This window comes from Calidris pugnax, unplaced genomic scaffold, assembly GCF_001431845.1.
Source record: "Calidris pugnax isolate Ruff unplaced genomic scaffold, ASM143184v1 scaffold30, whole genome shotgun sequence".
NCBI lineage: Eukaryota > Metazoa > Chordata > Aves > Charadriiformes > Scolopacidae > Calidris > Calidris pugnax.
The window spans coordinates 654,453-674,323 of record NW_015090776.1 but is presented as its reverse complement, the minus strand read 5'-3'; the positions used below and the strand labels follow the sequence as shown (position 1 = coordinate 674,323).

General features: G+C 54.2%; 1 protein-coding gene across 1 annotated transcript in view; it reads right to left on the bottom strand.

The window, feature by feature from the left end:
- Nucleotides 1-55: 55 nt before the first annotated feature.
- Nucleotides 56-19,871, bottom strand: part of LAMC2 (laminin subunit gamma 2) — a 21,415-nt gene continuing 1,599 nt past the window's right edge. The window contains exons 2-23 of the mRNA XM_014948984.1: nt 15,866-16,054; nt 13,067-13,196; nt 12,027-12,125; nt 11,678-11,814; nt 11,283-11,405; nt 10,964-11,153; nt 10,499-10,611; nt 9,960-10,178; nt 8,945-9,124; nt 7,542-7,775; nt 7,164-7,300; nt 6,679-6,832; nt 6,367-6,572; nt 6,025-6,104; nt 5,425-5,562; nt 4,546-4,690; nt 4,145-4,294; nt 3,696-3,810; nt 3,410-3,609; nt 2,604-2,762; nt 2,416-2,515; nt 56-2,214 (exon numbers count right to left, since the gene is read on the bottom strand). Coding sequence (XP_014804470.1) covers nt 1,964-2,214; nt 2,416-2,515; nt 2,604-2,762; nt 3,410-3,609; nt 3,696-3,810; nt 4,145-4,294; nt 4,546-4,690; nt 5,425-5,562; nt 6,025-6,104; nt 6,367-6,572; nt 6,679-6,832; nt 7,164-7,300; nt 7,542-7,775; nt 8,945-9,124; nt 9,960-10,178; nt 10,499-10,611; nt 10,964-11,153; nt 11,283-11,405; nt 11,678-11,814; nt 12,027-12,125; nt 13,067-13,196; nt 15,866-16,054 — 3,449 coding nt within the window. The 3' untranslated portion in view covers nt 56-1,963. The remainder of the gene's footprint in view (nt 2,215-2,415; nt 2,516-2,603; nt 2,763-3,409; nt 3,610-3,695; nt 3,811-4,144; nt 4,295-4,545; nt 4,691-5,424; nt 5,563-6,024; nt 6,105-6,366; nt 6,573-6,678; nt 6,833-7,163; nt 7,301-7,541; nt 7,776-8,944; nt 9,125-9,959; nt 10,179-10,498; nt 10,612-10,963; nt 11,154-11,282; nt 11,406-11,677; nt 11,815-12,026; nt 12,126-13,066; nt 13,197-15,865; nt 16,055-19,871) is intronic.

Genomic DNA, 19,871 nt, shown 5'->3' with positions numbered 1-19,871 from the left:
TGTTATTTCAAAACAGCCCCAAGACCAAATCAGCATGAAGAGCGCAAGCAGCTGCACCCCTGGGGAACTGATGGCCAAACTCACAGAAACCAGGGAGCTAGAGAAAATAAACCAGTAGGCAAGATCCAGCCAAAAGTATTTGTTATTTATTGACATCCTCCTTTTCAAAAAACCCAACTCATAGAAAAATGAAGTCAGGTCTATAATACCTGTCCCTATTGCTGTACAGCAGGAGAAGGTAGATGTGCCAGAGGCAAGAATACTTCTTGTTTAAATAAAAGTGTAAGGCAGACATATACATTGGTATATCCTTATCAAGCAAAAGCATGGGTGCTGCTTTATCAGAGAATCAGAGCTAACGAGGGGTGAGCACGTCCTGCAGTGTCCTCCTCCATCCAGGACCTCCTCTTTCACCACTATGCAGGCTTCAGGGCTTCAGCAGAGTTGACTTTCAGCACCTGCTAGCTCTTTTTTTCCCCTGAAATGGCGTCTAAAGGAAGCTGGGAGCAGTGTCAGAACAGAGCTGGACCCACAGGAAAGCCACGGGTGGGTGAAGCAAGCACCATGATCTTCAACTCCTCCAAGCTCTCTTCAGATGTACAGCGGGAAACCCTGCAGACAACTATTTGAGCCTCTGAGAAACATCCAGCACCACGTGGGAGGGAGGAAGGGATGGATGGAGAGGGAAATGGGCAGCACCAAACAAGACATGAACACATATTCAAGACATCATCAATATTTTTAAGTGGATTGAATCAGAACACTGGCACTCCAGCAGTATGGGACCAGGCTCCCAGATGTGAGAGCTTGTGGCTGCAAATCCCTGGAGAAAGCCCTCATTCTTGTAACAAGCGCTACAGGGCCCTGAGTGCTTGCGCAGAGAGGACACTACCTTGCTTCTCCCAGGGTCTGGGAGACCCAGGAAGCTGCCTGGTACCACACCAGCTAGTCTTGGAAGGAAAGGTTGTGCTTGACCTTGTAAGGGGATGGTAGAGACACCTGTGCTTGCCCAGGAGGAGCTTTGACAAGAATGTCATTCCTCAGGGGCTTTGGGACTTGCAAAGAACTGAAGGAGAAAGAAAGGGTGTTCTCTCTTCCTGGCTGAGGGAAGCAGGTGGAGCATTTGAGGAGCCCCAGCAGTTCCCTCCTCCTCGGCTACCCTCCAAGCCTGGGATCCCCTTCTTTCTCCATCCTGCCATCACCCTGAGCTCAAAGGCAGCTGGCACTTTTTTTTTTTCTTTCCCCTTTAGAAAAATCTTAACTACCTCAACTGGGGCGCACCATGGAAGACCTGCAGCTTAATGAAAAAGGTCATCAGTGGCATCTGATGCCAAATGTCCAAGACACAACAAAACCACACTAGCACCACTCCCAGCAAGGTGAGGACTGGGCAGGTTGGGAGGAGAAAGCCATATGTCACAGGTCAAAACTCATCTCCCTCGAGCTGCCACTTCACGCTGCTTGCTCCCTGCCTCCTGAGAAGAAGATCCCATGGAGAACATGAGTAGGAGGTGGTGGTGGTAGTGTCAAAAGTAAGGACAGAGACTGTAGACACTCTGTGTGTGCCAGACCAGGAGGGGGGACCCACAGAGGATGGAGAACCTCTTGTGAAGGTTGTGAACTTCAGGCTCTGAACTATGCAAATTCCCAAGGGTAACACCAAGCCAACTCCCACCTGCATGTCAGAGAAATGTTGTAGGAACAGGCTGTTCTTCAGTCAGGAACACCTTCATGCAACCAGGAGTCTCCTTCCTCTCATGACCGAGGGACGGACCACTTTGAAAAATCAGGGACTCTCCAGGGCTAGCATGACTATGAGAACTTCAGCTGCCACACTGAACTTGAGGGTAAAGATCAGTTCACCACAGTCAAATGCAGTCCTGCTGGGTTTGGGGAGGGCAGCTGGACCAGGCTCTCCTGCCATCACAGTCTGGCAGGTGCTGCAAGCCTTTCCAGAGCCCACTCATGGCAATTCAATGGCTTTTGTGTTGTAACAACCTGGAGGAAGACTCTTCTGGATATCCTCCAGGTTCTTAATATCCGCCAGGATCCCATCAATGCTGCTCTCCAGTGTTTGCACCCGGGCCTTCTGTAATGCGGCTGTCTGCTCCAGCTCCAACATCTCATCCTTCAGCTGTTTGCTTCTGGCTTTAGCTTTGCTAAAATTCATCTCAAGCTGCTTCAGGCCATCCTCATCCACAGCACCAGGCTGGTCTGTTGCACAGGAGGAAAACAAGGAAGAGGGGACCATGGATGGAGGCTGAGGATTAGACTAGATCTTTCCAGATATTTCATCTCCATCCTGCTGCCCAGCCTGTTTACAGGCACCACCCCACATAGCTCCCAGCAACCCTGCCCAGACCACAGCAAGGACCTGTCTCCATCCACGCCCTACAGCAGGGGCTCAAAACCTACTCATTAGACGCAGCAGCTCTTCCAAGGCACTCAATGTCTCCTTCACGACCATTCCTGCCTCGCCAGCCTTAGCATGGACCCTCTGAGCTTCCTGTGCTGTCTAAAGAAGGCAAGATGGCAGCTGTAAGGTGAAGTCTTGCCCAAATGTAAAGAGGGAAGGGGACAAGGTGAGGGACATAGGGACCCACCTCCTGTATCACAGCGGCATCTGCTTCAACCTCCGAGCGCTTCCTCTTAAATTCATCGTCCTCTTCCTTGGCCTCACGCTGCAGGGTAGCCACTGCCTTCTCCAGGGCCAGGACACCATCAGCCGACTTGTTGGCTTCCACCCTCAGCCTTGTGATCTCCTATGGAACACAAAGGGACTTTCAGGGGAGCAGAGCATGGCTGAAATTGGTCTGGATGCACTGGGGCATGGAGCTAGTGGAAACTGGTTCCTTCCACAGGCACCCAAAATTAACATGGGCTTTCCTGTGTCCTTCATGTGCTCCCACCTGTTAGGGCATTGTTTCTATGATTACGGCTCAACCCAGGCACCCAAAATTAACATGGGCTTTCCTGCATCCTTCATGTGCTCCCACCTGATAGGGCATTGTTTCTATGATTACAGCTCAATCCCCCCTGCAGATATCAGCAAATCCCTTGGGAATTACAACATACAGTCTGGGAGCCAAACTCAGCAACGCCAAGTCTGGGAACTGCCAGCAAGTCAGACTCTGGAAGTAAAAAAATCCCCTTGGCCACCAAAAGGTGGCTACAGAGAGATGTCTTAGAGATCCTCGCTGGACAAACATGCCTGAAGAGACCCCCATGCACCCCCTCATCTACAGCCAACTCTGTTATCTCTGCAGGATCCACTACAGACAAATGTCAGCCAAAATGTCAGCACATCAGATCCGCTATGAAGACCCATTGGAGCTGCCAACCATGTCCTCTTCATTCCATGGTTTTCCCTTCCAAGCCTTCTTCTGCCAACAATGGGGCTTGCCCTCACCTGCTGAATCCCCATGGTGATCTCTTTTGCTGTTTCTGCCACACTGTTGGCTGCCTTGGATTCAGAAGCAGCACTTCCCAGGATTGTTTCAGCTCGGTCTGTCTTCTCCTTGGCACTTGCGACCATGCTACTGATAATCGGTAGCCTTCTCATGGCATCTTCAGCTTCCCTCCTCTTGTCATCTGCTTGCAGGTTAAACTCTGAAAGAAATGCACGTGGAAATGAAGCTGCGCTAGCTTTGTGAGATGCCACAAGGGAGGGGAAGGAAAGGTTTCTAGGACATTACCCCGGAGGCTCTTCAGGATCTGTTCCACCTCGTAGAAGGTGGCATTGCCAGCACTCACGGCTTGCAGGGCTGTGTTCCTCGCAAGGTTGGCTCGGGACAGCAGCTGCGTCAGTGTCTGTGACAGACCAAAGGGACACAACAGGCAGATGAAGGACACAGTACGGGAGCATCAGATAGTCCCTCAACCAGCTCCAGCAATCACGAGTGATCTTAGTTTCAATTCCTCCAGGAATGGAGGGGGTACGCTGGTGACATCCTGCACCAGCAGCTCCGCACACACAGTGAGGTCTCCCACCGGCTCCAGAAGACCAGTCCCAAGTGGCTGTGTTTCTGAGGAAGGTGAACAGGCTGGGACAGCACATAGTAGGGGTGGTGCCACGGGCATCCCACTGGTGCTCCAGCTCACGCTGAAGACAACTCAAGCCGCAGACCCCCAGCCACCCTCTTACCGCTCTCTCGCCCTCTCCCCTCTGCAGCAGCTGCTTGATTTCTTCCTCCCAGCGCCCCGTGCGGCTCTGCAGCTGCCGGTACTGGGCCATGTAGGTGTCCACCAAGCTCAGGAGAGCACTGGCGTCCTGCTTCAGCCGGGTGGCCTCCCCCTGAAACACAGAGATGCGACGACTGCCTGCGGGTCCCAACATCTCCCCAGGAACCACAGCAAGCAGCCACGGATGCTCATCTCTTTGCTTCTTGTGCCTGTGGCCAGCTATGGGGGCAAAAGGACAGGAAGGTGCATATCTGATGGCTCCCCAGTGGAAACAGAGCCCTGGGAAGGACTGAGCTGCTGGTAGTGAGGGGGTAGGAGAGAGCAAAAGGCGGCCTCCTGGTCCTGCGGGCACAAAGTCCTCACCTCAAAGGAGCCAATGTCGGTCTTCGTCAAGCGTGACAGGGAGTTGAGGAGTACAAGGCTGCCCTGATAAGCCCTGTCTGCATCAGAGGCCATCCCATCAGCTTCAGTCTTCAGGCCTCCAACCAGTGACTTCAGCTCCTCGTACCTGCATGGATATGGGGTTGAAGACCACAGTACCAGCCAAGCTGCCAACCCCCACCACAGAATTAATGCTGCCTCCTGCATTGACTTGTTCATGCTCCCCAAGTCCTCTTCAGGGCCCCACAGATTTATCATGCTGGAAAAGCTAATTGCAAACAACTGCCTCACCCCAGCCTCTCCACCAAGTAGGGCATCTGCATCATGCTCCAAAATCTAAAGGTGTTTCACACCAGGTGAACCCTCATAGTCTCCACAGAGGCTCTGCTAATCCCTGCCACTGGGTGTTTTCTCCTGCACGTCCCCATTCAGCTCCTTAACTTCATTCAGGGCCATTGTTCCCACCCCACCAGTGGTGTGCAAAGTCCCAGCAACCGTGGTGGGCTCTGGAGAGGTACCGCTCCAACCAGACAACGTGGGGCTAAATCTACCCTTAGGCTAAACCCGGCCTAGATTTGCATCCGGGCACAGAGTCATCCTCAGGAGTGTGGGGCAGCCCCCTGGGGAGCATCACAGTCTGTGGGGTGGGAAGCAGACGGTCGGCAGAGCTGCCAGCCCTCCCTTCTCCACCACTCAGACATGCCAGCAACCAACGTCCAGGCAAGTCCTTGCCTCCAACTGCACATTTCTGCAGCTCCACCAGGGAGACAGGAAAGGAGGCATGGATGCTTGGCCACCCCCCTCCTCCCCACCTTGATATATCCCCCCCAAGACACGAAGGTGGACGCAGCACCAACTCACTTGCCGAGCAGGCCCTGCAGGGAGCCGGAGGCGGCCTCCTCTCCTCCAGCAGCCGCACGCACCAACTCCAGGGCTTGCCCCGCGTCGTCCCGCGCTGCCCTCGCGGCTTGCTCAATGGTGTTGGCAGCTTGTGCGTGGCTGCAAAGCACAGGAGGGGGCTCGTGAGGAAGGTTTCCCCACAGAAGCTTCCTCCACCAACTTCCTTTATTGTTGTGCTCAGGTGGTGCTGGATCTGACCCTCCCAGCAAACACGGCAGGTTTGAGAAGAGGACTCGTATTTTGCGTCTTCCCTCCTGCCTCTCCTAAGGGTAGAGGAGCACCCAGGGGTAGGTGGATGCTGCCTGTTGCAACTGGGCATCTTCAGACCAAACTCTCACCCCAAAGTTACTTCTAAAACACATCCGACACCGCCCTTTAAGGCAACTGAGGACATCTCTGTAGGGCAGCAAAGTCAGCCCAGCAGACACACCATCCCTCTGCTCCAGGGCTGGCACAGAGGTCATGGCAGCTGCAGCCCGAGGAAAAGACAAAAGCCCCCCAAAAAGGACCTTCTGGGCACTCAGCAAGATCTCAGTCCCCCTGCCCTCAGGAGCAACTCACCTGTTGGCCAGTCTCAGAGCCTCCTGGGCCAGCATCAAGAACTGGTTTGAGCCCCCGGGAAGGTTTGAAACAGGAATGGTCTGAGGAGGGAGGAAGAGAAACATGAGTGCTCTTCCCTGCCCTCCATCCAATGGAGCAGTGAAAGAGGTGACTGCAGCACGTTAAACCTCCACAGCCCCCCAAAAACCCCTGCCAGCACCTCTCCATGTCCTAGCCCTACAGAACAAGCCACCAGAATATCTTCTGCACTCAAAATGGATGGAATAACTGAATATGTTAAAATCTTGCTCTCTCCATGGATTTTTCTTAGACTAGGAGAGTGTCACATGAGGATGCTCTTACCACCCGACGCAGAGCAACTGTGCTACGGTCCAGGTCCAGCCTAGCTCTCTCCAGCAGCTGCCGGGTGTCCTGCACCTGCCTCTCGTACTGGCTCCCCAGAGACCTCAGCCTCTCCACCGTTGCCTTGATCTCGTCCAAGTGGCTCTGAGAGTTGGACACTTGCCCCTTCATCCTGGCCACACGGCTTTCCAGAGATCTGTCAGAGGCTGGTGAGAAGGAAAGAGAGAGGCTGAAGAGAAATTCATCACTGAGCAAAATCCTCCCCTGAGAGGGCGCAGGTGGCCCCATCAGAGGGCCGAGGGTGGGTGGTACCTTGGAGGCTAATGGCTTCCCCGAGGATAGCCCGCAGCATCTCCTCAGCCAGCTGCATCCTCCGCTCCAGCTCCTGGCTCCCGGCCCCACCACCAGCTTGCACCTCTGAGAACAGCAACTCCAGCTCCACCAGCTGCTGCAGGTACAGGTCCACCTGCAACCACAGCAGACCAGGCCATCAGTCAGCGGGACATCGAGCCCACAGTGGAAAGACCAGGGTGGGAACCAGGTCCATGGTCCAAGCAGAGGATGGAGAGCAAAGCAAGGGCTCGTTTTTGGATTGGGCACAGCTGGCCAGCAGTTCTAGGTCATTGGGTTTTTATTGGCTGAATCAGGTACAAACCCAAACTTCAGGCACAGCCTGCAAAACCACTTCTCTCTCACATCAGGAGATGGCTGAGGAAGCCAGGAGGAGATGCTTGAGGGTAAGTGTATCTCTGCACCCCTTGCTGCTCAGGAGCCCCACAGCTGGCAGAGTTGCTCACCTGGGCTTTCACTTGGCTGTAGCAACCCGGGCACTCACTCTCTTCACAGTTGGGACCCTCAAAGCCTGGCTTGCAGATGCAGCTCCCATCACTCCCACACTTGAGGGGCTCAGCGCCAGGCGAGTCACAGGCACAGGCTGTGGGTCAGAGTGGCACAGGTTCAAAGGCGTCTGTCACCACCCTCAAATCTCAGCACATACTTCTTCCATCCACCCTCTCCCCCAGCTTTCCTCTCACCATGTAGCCCGGTGCTCTGGTCTCTACCCTCCACTCCCCACTTCCCAGCCTTGGCTTTTGCAACCATTGTCCTTCCCATCAAGCCACCCCCATGCACCCGTGTGGATTTTCTTACTCCATCCCAGCTCAAACAGCTCTCACCTCGGCACTTGTCGGCGGGATTGGGGGCGAGGGGGTTCCCGAAGAAGCCATCTTTGCAGCGGTCACAGTAGAAGCCAGCAGTGTTGTAGATGCACTTGAGGCACTCGCCGGTGCGGCGGTCGCAGTTGCCCACGGCGTTGGGTTCCACGTTGCCATTGCACTGGCAGGGCTGGCAGGGCCGGGAAGCTGCTGGGTCTCCAAAATAACCATCGGCGCAGTACTCACAGTTGTCCCCTGCGGAAGGAGAGATGAGGAGAAGCTCATGGTCTTGCCCAGAAGACAGAGGCTGCCTTCATTGCTTTTGCCCTGCAGAAATGGGGGCGTTCAGCCCCATCAGGGTCAACATCAGTGTTGTAGATGCACTTGAGGCACTCGCCGGTGCGGCGGTCGCAGTTGCCCACGGCGTTGGGTTCCACGTTGCCATTGCACTGGCAGGGCTGGCAGGGCCGGGAAGCTGCTGGGTCTCCAAAATAACCATCGGCGCAGTACTCACAGTTGTCCCCTGGGGAAGGAGAGATGAGGAGAAGCTCATGCTCTTGCCCAGAAAGCAGAAACTGCCTTCACTGCTTTTGCCCCATGAGGGGCCTGGAGAACAAGTCCTATGAGGAAAGGCTGAGGGAACTGGGCATGTTTAGTTTGGAGAAGAGGAGGCTGAGGGGAGACCTCATTGCCCTCTACAACTACCTGAAAGGAGGTTCTAGAGAGGCAGGTGTTGGCCTCTTCTCCCAAAGGACAAACGACAAGACCAGAGGAAATGGCCTGAAGTTGCGGCAAGGGAGATTTAGATTAGATATTAGAAAGAACTACTTTACTGAGAGAGTGGTCAGGCACTGGAACAGCCTGCCCAGGGAGGTGGTGGAGTCACCATCCCTGGAGGTATTTAAGAAACGTATAGACATGGCTCTTCAGGGCATGCTCTAGTGCCCAAGGTTATTGGTTTATGGTGAGGTGTTGAGTGTGGGGTTTAGTTGGTGGGTGCGGTGTTTTTGGTGGGCTTTTGGTGTGGTTTGGGTTTTTGTTTTGTTTTGGTTTTTTTTTGTGGTTGGACTCGATGATCTCAGAGGTCCCTTCCAACCACTAAGATTCTGTGATTCTGTGATTCTGTGAAATGGGGGTGTTCAGCCCCATCAGGGTCAACACAACAACATCCCCACTCTCCTTGCCACCACGGCCAATCCACAATGCACCAGGCAGGTTCTCGAAAGCTGGGTGAAACGATTGACCTCAGGAAAGTTGTTTCCTGTTAGGTGGAGTTTTTTCCTACTTTTATTTTCCCCTCTCTCTCCACCCATCATGTTATCTGTTTGGATGAGAGCATCCTGGCCCGCTTATGCCTGTATCTCCCTGTACGGTGGGTAGAAGCTCTGGAGAAAGAGTAGAAGCAAGCTGGAGAAGGGCATTACCAGCAGCTCCAAGAGGGCAGTGGTCACAGATGACCTCCTCACTGCCTGGCACCACTGAGCAGCCTTGGCCGTTGCTGCAGGGGCACGGCCTGCAGTGGTATGGCTGCCGGGGGTCTTGGTAGAAGCCGAATGGGCAGCTGACACTATTGCCCACGTTTTCATCTCCCGAGTAGCATTCCCCTGAAGAAGGAAGGAGAGAGTTTAGGGCAGTTTGCTCTCACCCCTGGTGGGATACCCTCCACCACCCACCTCCTGGCCACACCACACACAGCAGCCCAAGCACCCATGGTCCACCATCCTCCCCCAGAGCCCTTGCAATCCCCACACCTGCCCATACGTGCTTCATTTCTCTGCCTGTCAGTCCATCACCATGCAGGAAGGACTGTGCCCTGCTCCTGCAGCAGGAGCCCAGTGAGACCCCCATGGAGGAGCCCATCCTATGGTATGGAGGCTCCCATGGTAGGTGGGCCATCACCACCCAAAAGGTGGCTGGATCTCATTTTTCACTGCTTGTAGAGCTCCCAAGGAGCCACACATTACCTCTTGTGCCTCCTGATCAATGCTCACATATTTGAAATTGATTTCCAGTTCAGACTTGGAAAATGGCGACAGCTTAACTTCGCGTTACTTTGACTTTATATGGCAACACTGTGAGGTATTTTAGCAAGACGGGCAGTAAAACATGCTTGCATCTACCAACACCACAATTAATTTTAAAATAAAAAGCCAGAATAAAAGTTTTTAATGCTATCCAAGCAGTATGAGATGGTTTTTTTATTTCTCCAATGAGGATCATCTAAATGAGATTTGATCCCAACACACCTTTCCTGTATTTTTGGCCACGGTGCTTCTAGGCTTTGGGGAGTTTTAGCAGTGATGTTCCCTGCCCTCTATCCCCCCAAGCCAGGGATCTCCCCCTGCTCACTGCCCCCCTGTAGCTCAGTTCTCAGGGCGCAGCAGCCTCCCTGCCACCCCATAGGCCCTACGAGCACAACGCGGTGGTGGTTTTCCTTACCGGTGTCGGGGTCACAGATTCCTCCCCCCTGGCAATGGCAGGGCACACAGATGCTGAATGGCCCTAGGCCAGGAGCATCTCTGCGGTAGCCGGGGGCACACCTCTGGCAGAACTGCCCCTGGTACCCCGCCGGGCACTCGCAGCTCTCCACCCAGGGAGCAGGGACTCCAGGAACAGGCCGCGCCGACACCAGGGTGACGTTGTCGATGTAGCCGGTGCCTGGAGGGAGGTAGATCTCATCACCCACGGGGGCCAGCAGCTCCACATGCAAGTCCCCTGCACCCAGGACCCACACAGGTTGTACCCTTCATTACAATGTCTGTGGGCAGATGGACTGGAGCCAAGGCTTCCTTGTCCCCAGTGTTTACCACCCTGCCCATCTCTTCCTAATTTAATTTTGCCCATCTTAGGGCATTTTTAAAATTATTATTATGTAATATCTCCTAGCGAAGGTGTCTCCATCTGGGGACTTGGCATCTCCAGCCATGAGGAGAAGCCAGTCTTGTGCTACCCCCTTTGCAGCTCTTCCCCTCACTTACTGTACTCCCCAAAGGTGGCTCGGATCCAGAGACCCGTCAGGTTTCCCAGCAGCCTTCGATATTCAAAGTGATTCAGCCTCGGGCTCCACTTGCTGCTCAGGTGCTCATCCAACCTGCCCGTGGGAGAGGGGAGAAGTGGAACCGGTTTCAAGAAAACGAGATGCCTCATCAAGAAAATGCAGCAGCCCTCACCCATCTCCTTCCCGAGCTCAGGGCTTTGGGGAACAACCTCCACCTATGTGACTGACCCCAAGCACAGTACCCAGACCAATCTCAAGCCAGATTTTCTACTGCCCCTCTCACAAAATGACCTCCTCATCCAGGAGGAAAGCACCTGACATGCATCCAGCCCAAACCAGGCAACACTTTATCACCTCCAAGGGGTCACAGCTGAATCCTTGAGCTCCTTGAAGCCACAGCCTTCCTTGCTCACCCTGCCCCAAACAACCCAGCTTTCCCCTTTACCTGAATGTGTATGTCTGGCTGACGCCACAAGGCAGGGCCTTCCCCTGGGGCAAAAAGGGGGCAGTGACTCTCAGGCCATCTCCTTCCAGGACCACATCGTGAGGAGATGGCTGGCGTCCCCCTCGGTCCAGGCGGTAATCGAAGGAGAGTGTCTGGCCATAGCTCAGCTGCTGGTTCCCAAGAAATTTTGCTACAAGGGGAAGGAAGGGAGAAAATTAAAGGCTTAAAATCTTGCCTTCCTCCTAAAGGCTCAGTTCACAGCATCGGATCAAGCGAAGGGGACCTTTGCGCCTCTGCCCCTCACCGATCCCACACCTACCAGGCGCCACGAAGTATATCGGCTCCTGTCTCCTCGCTGCTATGAAGACATCTTGGTGGCGTGGGGACCACTGGAGCTGGGCTGGGGAGCCGCTTTCATGGACACCTCGCCAGCCTTCGGCACCTGGAGCACCAATGAGGAGCAGTGAGCAGGGACAGGGAAGGCGTCCCCCAGGACTCCAGCAACTTTCTCAAGCTGTGTCTTGTCAAAACCCTCCAGCTTCCTACTCCTTGACCTCCAACAAGCCTACATCTCCCCTGCCCCCTCACCCTCACACCCTACTTCTGCCTGTGATCAGGTCATCCCACCCATCAAAGCACAGAGACCCTCAGCAAGGCTGCAAACCAGCCTTCAGCACATTAAGGAGCCTTAGGGATGTCCTGCTTGGTCTTCACCTTGTTGGAAGGTGGAGGTAATGTTGTAGACGCTGTGGTTGTCTGCGCTGACACACACAGATGAGTGCCCATAGCAAAAGCAGGGGGAGCATCCCGCGGGGTTTCTGGTGTCCAAGTTGTAGAAGTGTCGCTTGCACCTGGGAAACGCAAGAAGGTGACAACGTTCAAGTTTGTTTTCTCCTTTTCCTGGCCGACACAATCAGCCCTCTGAGGACAGCCGTGCAACGCAGCCATCGTTCCAGGTCGTCGCCAGGCTGGGATGGCGAGATGGGCAACTGCCAGGGATGCAACTGTCAGGGAGACAGATGACAGGCCACCCAGTGGTCTGGCAGGTCCTTCTGACACCCACCTCTCACACCGCTCTCCGGTCGCTCTCGCCTTGCAGACACAGTGGCCGGAGAGGCAGCCCCCCGTGCTGCCAGCCGAGTCACACTCGCACTGTGGGTTCCTGCAATGGGGACAGCAAGAACCTCTACCTGGATTTCCAGCTCAGGCTGGGAGCTCAGTGCCCCCAGCTGTTATACAAGACAGCAGAGACACCCCCACCCCCACCCCAGCCACCAGTCCCATGCCAGAAGAGGAAAATTAATCAGCAGAGCCATTTCTCTAAGTAATCCAGCTGCAGCAGGACGGATGCTAGGCTGAGACCATGCCCAACGCTGCAGCCCCAGGACATCCCAGGGCACCAGACCCACCTACAAGAGCAAAGCAAAGCTCTGCTGTGCTTGATAAACCCCGGCTGAGTTTAATAGGTCCTGGTGGAGCTCCAACAGGCAGCAACACCCCGGGGAGACTTGGGCAGGAGGCCAGGCACAGCAGCACAGCTTCAGGCAGCCACCCCTGGCCCCCACCCTTGGCCCCAAAGGAGAAATGGCAGGGTGAAGCAAGGAAGATGAGGACACAGAGCTGAGGAAGCCAACCCAGAAACGCTTCAAAAGGTGTTTAATCAAGGCTTCGTGCAAAGGAAAGGGTTGATTTTTTGCATGCATGTCTTTGCACGGGGGCAGTCCAAGTGGCACCCCCACCCCACCAGGCAGACCCACGCGTGGGCAGGTTTTATTTTACATCAGCTGGCCCTGCTGTTGCTTCTTTGGCATTTTCTGGAGAACAAAGCAATTGCCTCAGAGCGTGGTGAAGGACAGCTTTTGATGCCGTGGCATGACAGCAAGCTCTGCAGGGTGGACCAGACGTCCAGCCCCGTAGCTGGACCTCACTGCTCTCTCCCAGTGAGCTTAGCTTAAGGCTATCTGTGTGCTGCCACGAACCAAACTGCCTCTCCCCTACCACGGGGTGGCTTTCAGCCAGCACAGGCTCTTCACAGCGGCTGAGAGAGCTCAGGAGGCTGGCCCTGCAGCTGTCCCCATGCCACCAATGGTCTCCAGCACTTACTGCCCGCTCCTCCGGCACCCAGCCTCAGAGAGGGACTCAAAGCCTGGCTGGCACTGGTCACACTTCTTGCCCATCACGCCGGGTTTGCAGCTGCACCAGCCACCACTGTCACACTGCGGGCTGAGGGCACCTGTGGAAGGAGGGAAAGGAGAGGTTTGGGTGGGCATATCTCCCCATGCCATGCTGGCAATGCTGCTGGTGGAACAGGGGAGCAAAGCACCATGTCATCACTGGAGCAGCAACCCAGGTCCAGAAAGAGGTCCCTCCCTGAGATCCCAGCACAGGGCTGAGATGCCTGGTCTGGCTGTTAAAGCTGCTTCCCTACCATCAAGGTCACTGTGAAGGACAAGAGAGACTCCAGGACAGACAAACCAAGCAGAGAATTTTTTTTTCTTCCTTGCCAGACCCTCAGTTAGTAGACGCTGGCAGAGATTGATTTTGGTGCCTCTACAAGGATCCTGTGGGGCTCAGGCCCATGGCAAGGTCTTTGGTTTCTGACCTGCTGTGCACATACAGGCACCAAGGGGAGAGGTTGCCAGAGCCACCAGCAGCCATCCTGCTGCTAGGCCCTCCCTGCAGGAGCAGCCAAGGGTATATTCATCCTTCCACCACCTTAGAGCCTATTAGTCTGTCCTCTTGCCACCTGTTTTTCACGTGCTTCTAAGTGATCTTCATACATCAGAGACCCACAGGCATTTTAATATCTAGAACCTCAGTGCAAGATGTACGAGCTACCTATGCATGGAGCAGTGCTGCTAGGCCCTCCCTGCAGGAGCAGCCAAGGGTATATTCATCCTTCCACCACCTTAGAGCCTATTAGTCTGTCCTCTTGCCACCTGTTTTTCACGTGCTTCTAAGTGATCTTCATACATCAGAGACCCACAGGCATTTTAATATCTAGAACCTCAGTGCAAGATGTACGAGCTACCTATGCATGGAGCAGGCTGAAACCTGATGTGGATGAAGGAGCCATCACATCTACTGTGTAACCACCACAAGACCCATGGAAAACACCCCAGAGCTAGAAATCCCATTTCATAGCCCTGCTGCCTGCAAAAAGCTGCTGGAGGAGCTGGAGAGGCTGAAGCCTCCTGTCTGTTCCCAAGCGCCGCAGCACTTTGCACTACCTCCCTTCCCGAGGCACATCACCATGAGCTAAGGCATTAACCTTTTGCTTTTACAAGGCAATTAAAAGCCTTTCTGGAGCCCGCCAAACATTACAACACCCAGGAAGCATCAGCCTGACTCACAAAGCTGGCAAAAGCCACCGCTCCCTGCGTTGGGGTTTGGCCCCATCCTTGAGATAAGGATGGCAGCTGGGAGGGGCAAGCAGCTCTATGCACAGAGCAGCTCCAGGTTCATGGCCACTTGCCAAATTCAGGGCAGAGCAGAGCAGGGTCCCCCTCGTTAAGGCAGGGATTGATGATGGAGGGAAGGGATGCCATCCAGAGGGACCTTGACAGGCTGGAGAAGCCGGCCCATGTGAATCTCATGAATTCAGTAAGGTCAAGCACAAGGTCCTGCACTTGGGTCAGGGCAATTCCCAATATCAGTACAGGCTGGGGGATGGATGGATGGATGGATGGAGAGCTGCAGAGAAAGACCTGGAGCTACTGGTGGATGAAAAGTTGGACATGAGTCCCTAACGTGTGTTCACAGCCCAGAAAGCCAATCGTGTCCTGGGTGCATCACCAGCAGCTGGCGATGCTGTTGGTGGAACAGGGGAACAAAGCACCACACCATCATTGCAGCAGCAACTCGGCTCCAGAAACAGGTCCCTCCCTGAGATCCCAGCACGGCGTGGCCAGCAGGTCAAAGGGTTGGTGTTCCCCCTTTAATCTGCTCTTGTGAGACCCCAGCTGGAGCACTCCATCCAGCTCTGGGGCACCTCCTGTTTGAGCATGTCCAGAGCAGGCCATGAAAATGGTCAGAGGGCTGGAACACCTCTGCTACAGAGAAAGGGTGGGAGCATTGAGGTTGTTCAACCTGGAGAAGAGAAGGCTCAGGGGAGACCTTATTGAAGCCTTTCAATATATAAAGGGGGCTCAATATATAAAGGCAAGTTCACAAAGGCTTCTAATTGCATCATAAAAGTGAAAGGATAATTCCTGAGTTCACAGCATTGTGTATCAGGAGGGGAGGTGGTACGATGACAGAGACTTTTTAACAGGGCTTGTAATGACAGAACAAGGGGTAAATGTTTTAAGTTGAAAGAGAGGAGGTTTAGATTGGACAGAACGAAGAAATGCTTTATGGTGAGGGTGGTGGGACGCTGGAACAGGTCACCCAGAGAAGCTGTGGATGCCCCATCTTTGAAAGTGTTCAAGGTCAGGTGGATGGGGCTCTCAGCAACCTGATACAGTGGAAGATGTCCCTGCCCACGGCAAAGGGATTGGAAGAGGTGATCTTTCAAGGTCCCCTCCAACCCAAACCATTCTGTGAGTCTGTGATTATTTTGGGGGACAGGTAGTCGGGGTCTTGAAGCCTGGATGAAGCCTAGTTTGAAACTCCCAGCACCAAGCAGTGAAGCACCCAGGAGGAGGAGGAGAAGCTCCTACTACTTTATGGTGTGGGAACACAGCACTGGGGCTCTGGCACCTCCCCAGATAATCCCACCTGGAGCCAAGCTGGCCCCACTCTCCTCCTCTAATGCTCTGGTCCAGCATGTGGGGACTCAGAGCCTGACCTAGCCCATGTGCCCAGCAGGGCCTAGGGACACACATTTTAAGCAGGCACTTCGAGCCCCCCCCCCTATACCCTTGCCCCAACCCCGTCCCCTCCCAGCTGGTGGCCACTTACCCTGGGGGTGGCAGCGGCAGGGCAGGCAGCAGTCCCCCTCCCGCTGGCGGAAGAAGCCCACCTTGCAGCGCTCGCAGTGGGTGCCCTCCGTGTTGCCCAGGCAGCCGAGGCAGCGGTACCCATTCCCCGTCTCCCTCAGCAGGTACCAGTCGAAGACGCACTGCCTGGACATCCCGTTGCAGTCGCAGACTGGGGAGAGGAGAGAGGCATCTCAAATGGTGCTTAGAGATGAGGACACCAGCTACGAAGCTGTAAACCCACCCTGATGGCCGAGGAGCAAGCCCAGGTGATGCAAACCTCCCCTTCTTGATTTGCTAATCACAAGCCCCACCCCCATGTCTCTGCACTTGCCCCCATGCGTCTGTGTCCATCAGCCACCTCTGTGCCACCAGTGCCCACCCCGTGTTCCACATCCCCACACTTTGGGATGATGTCAGATTTCACTGATAACACAGCTCAGGATGAACAAACTCCACGAGCCAAGCAGCCCAGCTCCACAGTGCAGCATGGCCAGGGATGTTCTCCATCCTTTCAAAGGCCTTCCAGCACAACAAGGTCTTTGAGTAAGCAGAGATGGTTAAAAAAAAAAAACAAACCCTAAACCTTGTTCTGAGAAAAGCATGGGAAACCTTGTTGGTGCCTTCAGGGAAAAGGGAAGGATCTCTGAGGTTACATCTTGCTTCACCTGGCCTCTGACCAGGAGCGAGCCCAGAAGGGAAAGCTCAATGAACTTCCACCAGGTCCCTCCATCCAGGTCTGCAGTGCAAGTATCACCCCCGCGCTTGGCTGGGAGGACGAGGAGCAGTTTGGGACCAAAGGACCTCAGTGGAAGCGTGCCACCCAAGAGGCAGATTAAAAAAAAAAGGTTTTGGGAAGATTACATGAGGTCCCTCCATCCAGGTCTGCAGTGCAAGTGTCCTTCCAGCCAAGCAGGGGGGTGATGAGGAGCGGTTTGTGACCAAAGGAGCTCAGTGGAAGTGTGCCAGCCAAGAGGCAGATTTAAAAAAAAAGGTTTGGGGAAGATTACATGGTCATCTCACCCACTCCTCAGGAAGAAAAGCTGCAGCTGCTCCCATCGCTGCACGAGGAATGCCAGGAAGGACAGGCATGAGATTTTTCATCCCACTCCAGCCAGGGCAGATGGGACCTCTGGAGAGCAGACTGGCAGCTATCCTGCCAGACATGCCTGCTCCAGCACTTTTCATTGCCTTGCCCAGGTCTTCTCTTGAAGCCACCCTCATTTACTTGCTAAGCCCTCAATGGCCAGTACTAGAGTGTTTAAGCCTGAGGACCTTTATTTTGGATGAGATCCTCAGTATCACCGAGGAGAGCAGACACAGTTGAGAGAATGGTTGGCAAAGGCAGGCAGGAGAAAGGAACACCCTGAGGGAAAAAGCAGGGTCTGCAGGGGTGCAGATGGGCTGCTCCGAACCACCCCAATGCTGCCATGGGATCCTCAACCTCCCTCCAAGAAACTATGCTCACCGCTGGCTTCCTTGGGACATGAAAGGTGGTCCCCAGCTGCCCACCCCCAGCTCAGGTAACCTCTAACAGCACAGGCAGGTGGAGGAAATCCAAAAGCAAGCAGAAACCTGCAGCACAGATGGGTTCAGACAGCGGGTTGTACTTGATACACGTGGAGTCTCCTCCTCCCCGTTGCTCTTCTGGCACAGCTTAGCCTGAGGATACAAAGTCCTCGTCCTCCGCCTCTGATTCCCAGGACCAGGAGAAGCCTCCTGCACTCACCACTGAAGCACCCAACGCCCAGTGCTCACACCTGGGCACCGCCTGCCACCCTTGCACACACCCGTTGACACCCACATACCAGACGAAGGCACTCAGCAAGCGGCAGCCAAGCCTGCTGCCAAGAAGAGAGATGACCTCATGCACCACCAAACAGGGAGAGAGATTTTTTCCAGCGCCAGCAAACACGGTTCTCCCCGTGCAGCCTGGCTGCCAGGAGACCGAGACACCCAGCTGCAGGTGGTCTTCTGCCACCCCAACCTGCTGGGAAGGCGACCTACGGGTGCAGAAGTCCTGCTTCTTAGGGTATGAGAAACATCTAGAGCCCTGGTGGATATCACCAGTGACCAAAAGGCAGAGACAATACAAACAGCCCATCGAGAGCAGCAACATGGGACTTTCTCAAGGAATCTGTGCTCACCTTCAGAGTGGGACTGCCTCCAGTCGATCCCACTCCCCATCCCTCCACGCTAAAGCTACAGTACCTCACGTTGGACGGGACCCATAATGATCATCGAGTTAAACTCTGCCCCTGCAACGCCCTACATCTACGTAATCCAGAGGATTCGCTGGGTTGCTAAATTACAGGCACGAGCACCATTCCCCCAGGGAATGAAAACCTTTTTTCAGGTCTTGCTCTAAGGCTGCAGCACACTAAGAGCCAGTTCTCCAGCCCTGGCACAGATTTGGGTCTCACTAGTCCAAAGCCATTTAATGCTATTGCAGATCCTTGCCACCACCTCATCGGCGTAGCTGTTCCTGCTGCTGGTCTTCTCCTGGAAACCTGAGGGCTCAGGCAAGTTAATCTTTACCAAGAGAGAGACACTGCAGTTGCTAACGAGACCGAGTGCCCAGGAGATGCTTGAAGATGATGACCAACTGAGGACAGGATTAGTTTTGTGCCCAGGTGCCCTGAGATCATCCGGTTCTCAGACAGCTGTGGAGAAGAACAGGATCCACAGAAGAAAAGCTTTGCAGCTGGATTTCTTCAGCACTACGTCAGGATGAAGGAGGTCTGTGGCACACACCCAGCAGGACATCATTCTCCCAGCTCTCACCCAGCAGAATAAAATGTGAAAAATGCCCATTTGCTGTGCTGAGGCAAATTCCCACATCAGAAAGTCTCAGAGAAGGAGACAGGCAGTTTGGAGCATCTCTAATTGTCTTAAATTCACAAAACCAGAAAATGAGGTTGGCCCTGGGTCTGTGAGGAGCAGATCCGATAGCCTTGGACATATAAGCTGGTCTGCAAAGACTGTTCCTTTCATCAAGAGATCAATAAAAAGCTTTGCATGCAATGAAGCCTCCACAACAACACAAGCCATTCCCTGCTCTGCCATGGACCAGAAGGCTGTCCCGTCTGCTACCCCAAGTCTTGGGCTTCCCCATCACCCGAATCCACAGATTTCTTCCTGCAGGAAGATCTGCTTCTGTCTCCAGGGGCTCCATCAGCATCAGGAAGGAGAGACCACACACCAGGAACCAAAAGCTGCTATTTGGTGTCTTCTCCTTCCCAACACACTGAGTGAGACACCTTATGGGCACGGTGGAGCTCTGACCTCCACACCTCAACTCTTCCCCGAGGTTCCGCACGGTTGAGACCACAGGCCTCTTGCTCTTTGCTGCTTGGCCAGATCATACGTGCACCCAACACGACTCAAGCAGTTCATCTGCAAGCAGAACGGGATTACGTGTGCTAATTACCAGCACACATCTAGCACCAGGACTGGAGGAGGGGAGACTAACCAATGCCACCGAGGCAGAAACTCTGCTGCAAGACAAAAGCGTGGCTGGTCATTGACTGTCACTCTCAGACACGTGCAGAAACGGGTTCAAGGGTCCCTGGAAAAGCAGCAGTTGCCTACACTTCAGGAAGAAATTTTTTACTATGAGGGTGGTGAGACACTGGAACAGGTTGCCCAGGGAAGTTGTGGATGCCCCATCCCTGGAGGTGTTCCAGGCCAGGCTGGATGGGGCTTTGAGCAACCTGCTCTAGTGGGAGGTGTCCCTGCCCATGGCAGGGGGTTGGAACTAGATGATCTTTGAGGTCCCCTCCAACCCAAACCATTCTATGATTCTACACGCTGCTTCCAACTCAAACCATTCTATGATTCTACATGCTGGTAGGAAGGGGCAGGGGGGAGAAGAATCTACCTCAGTATTTCAAAACCTGCATGCAATTAAGGCTGCTGTAATATTATCCGAGCAGCACGCAAAGCAAATCAGGTCTTTTTTTTTTTTTTTTCTTTTTTTTTTTTTTTAA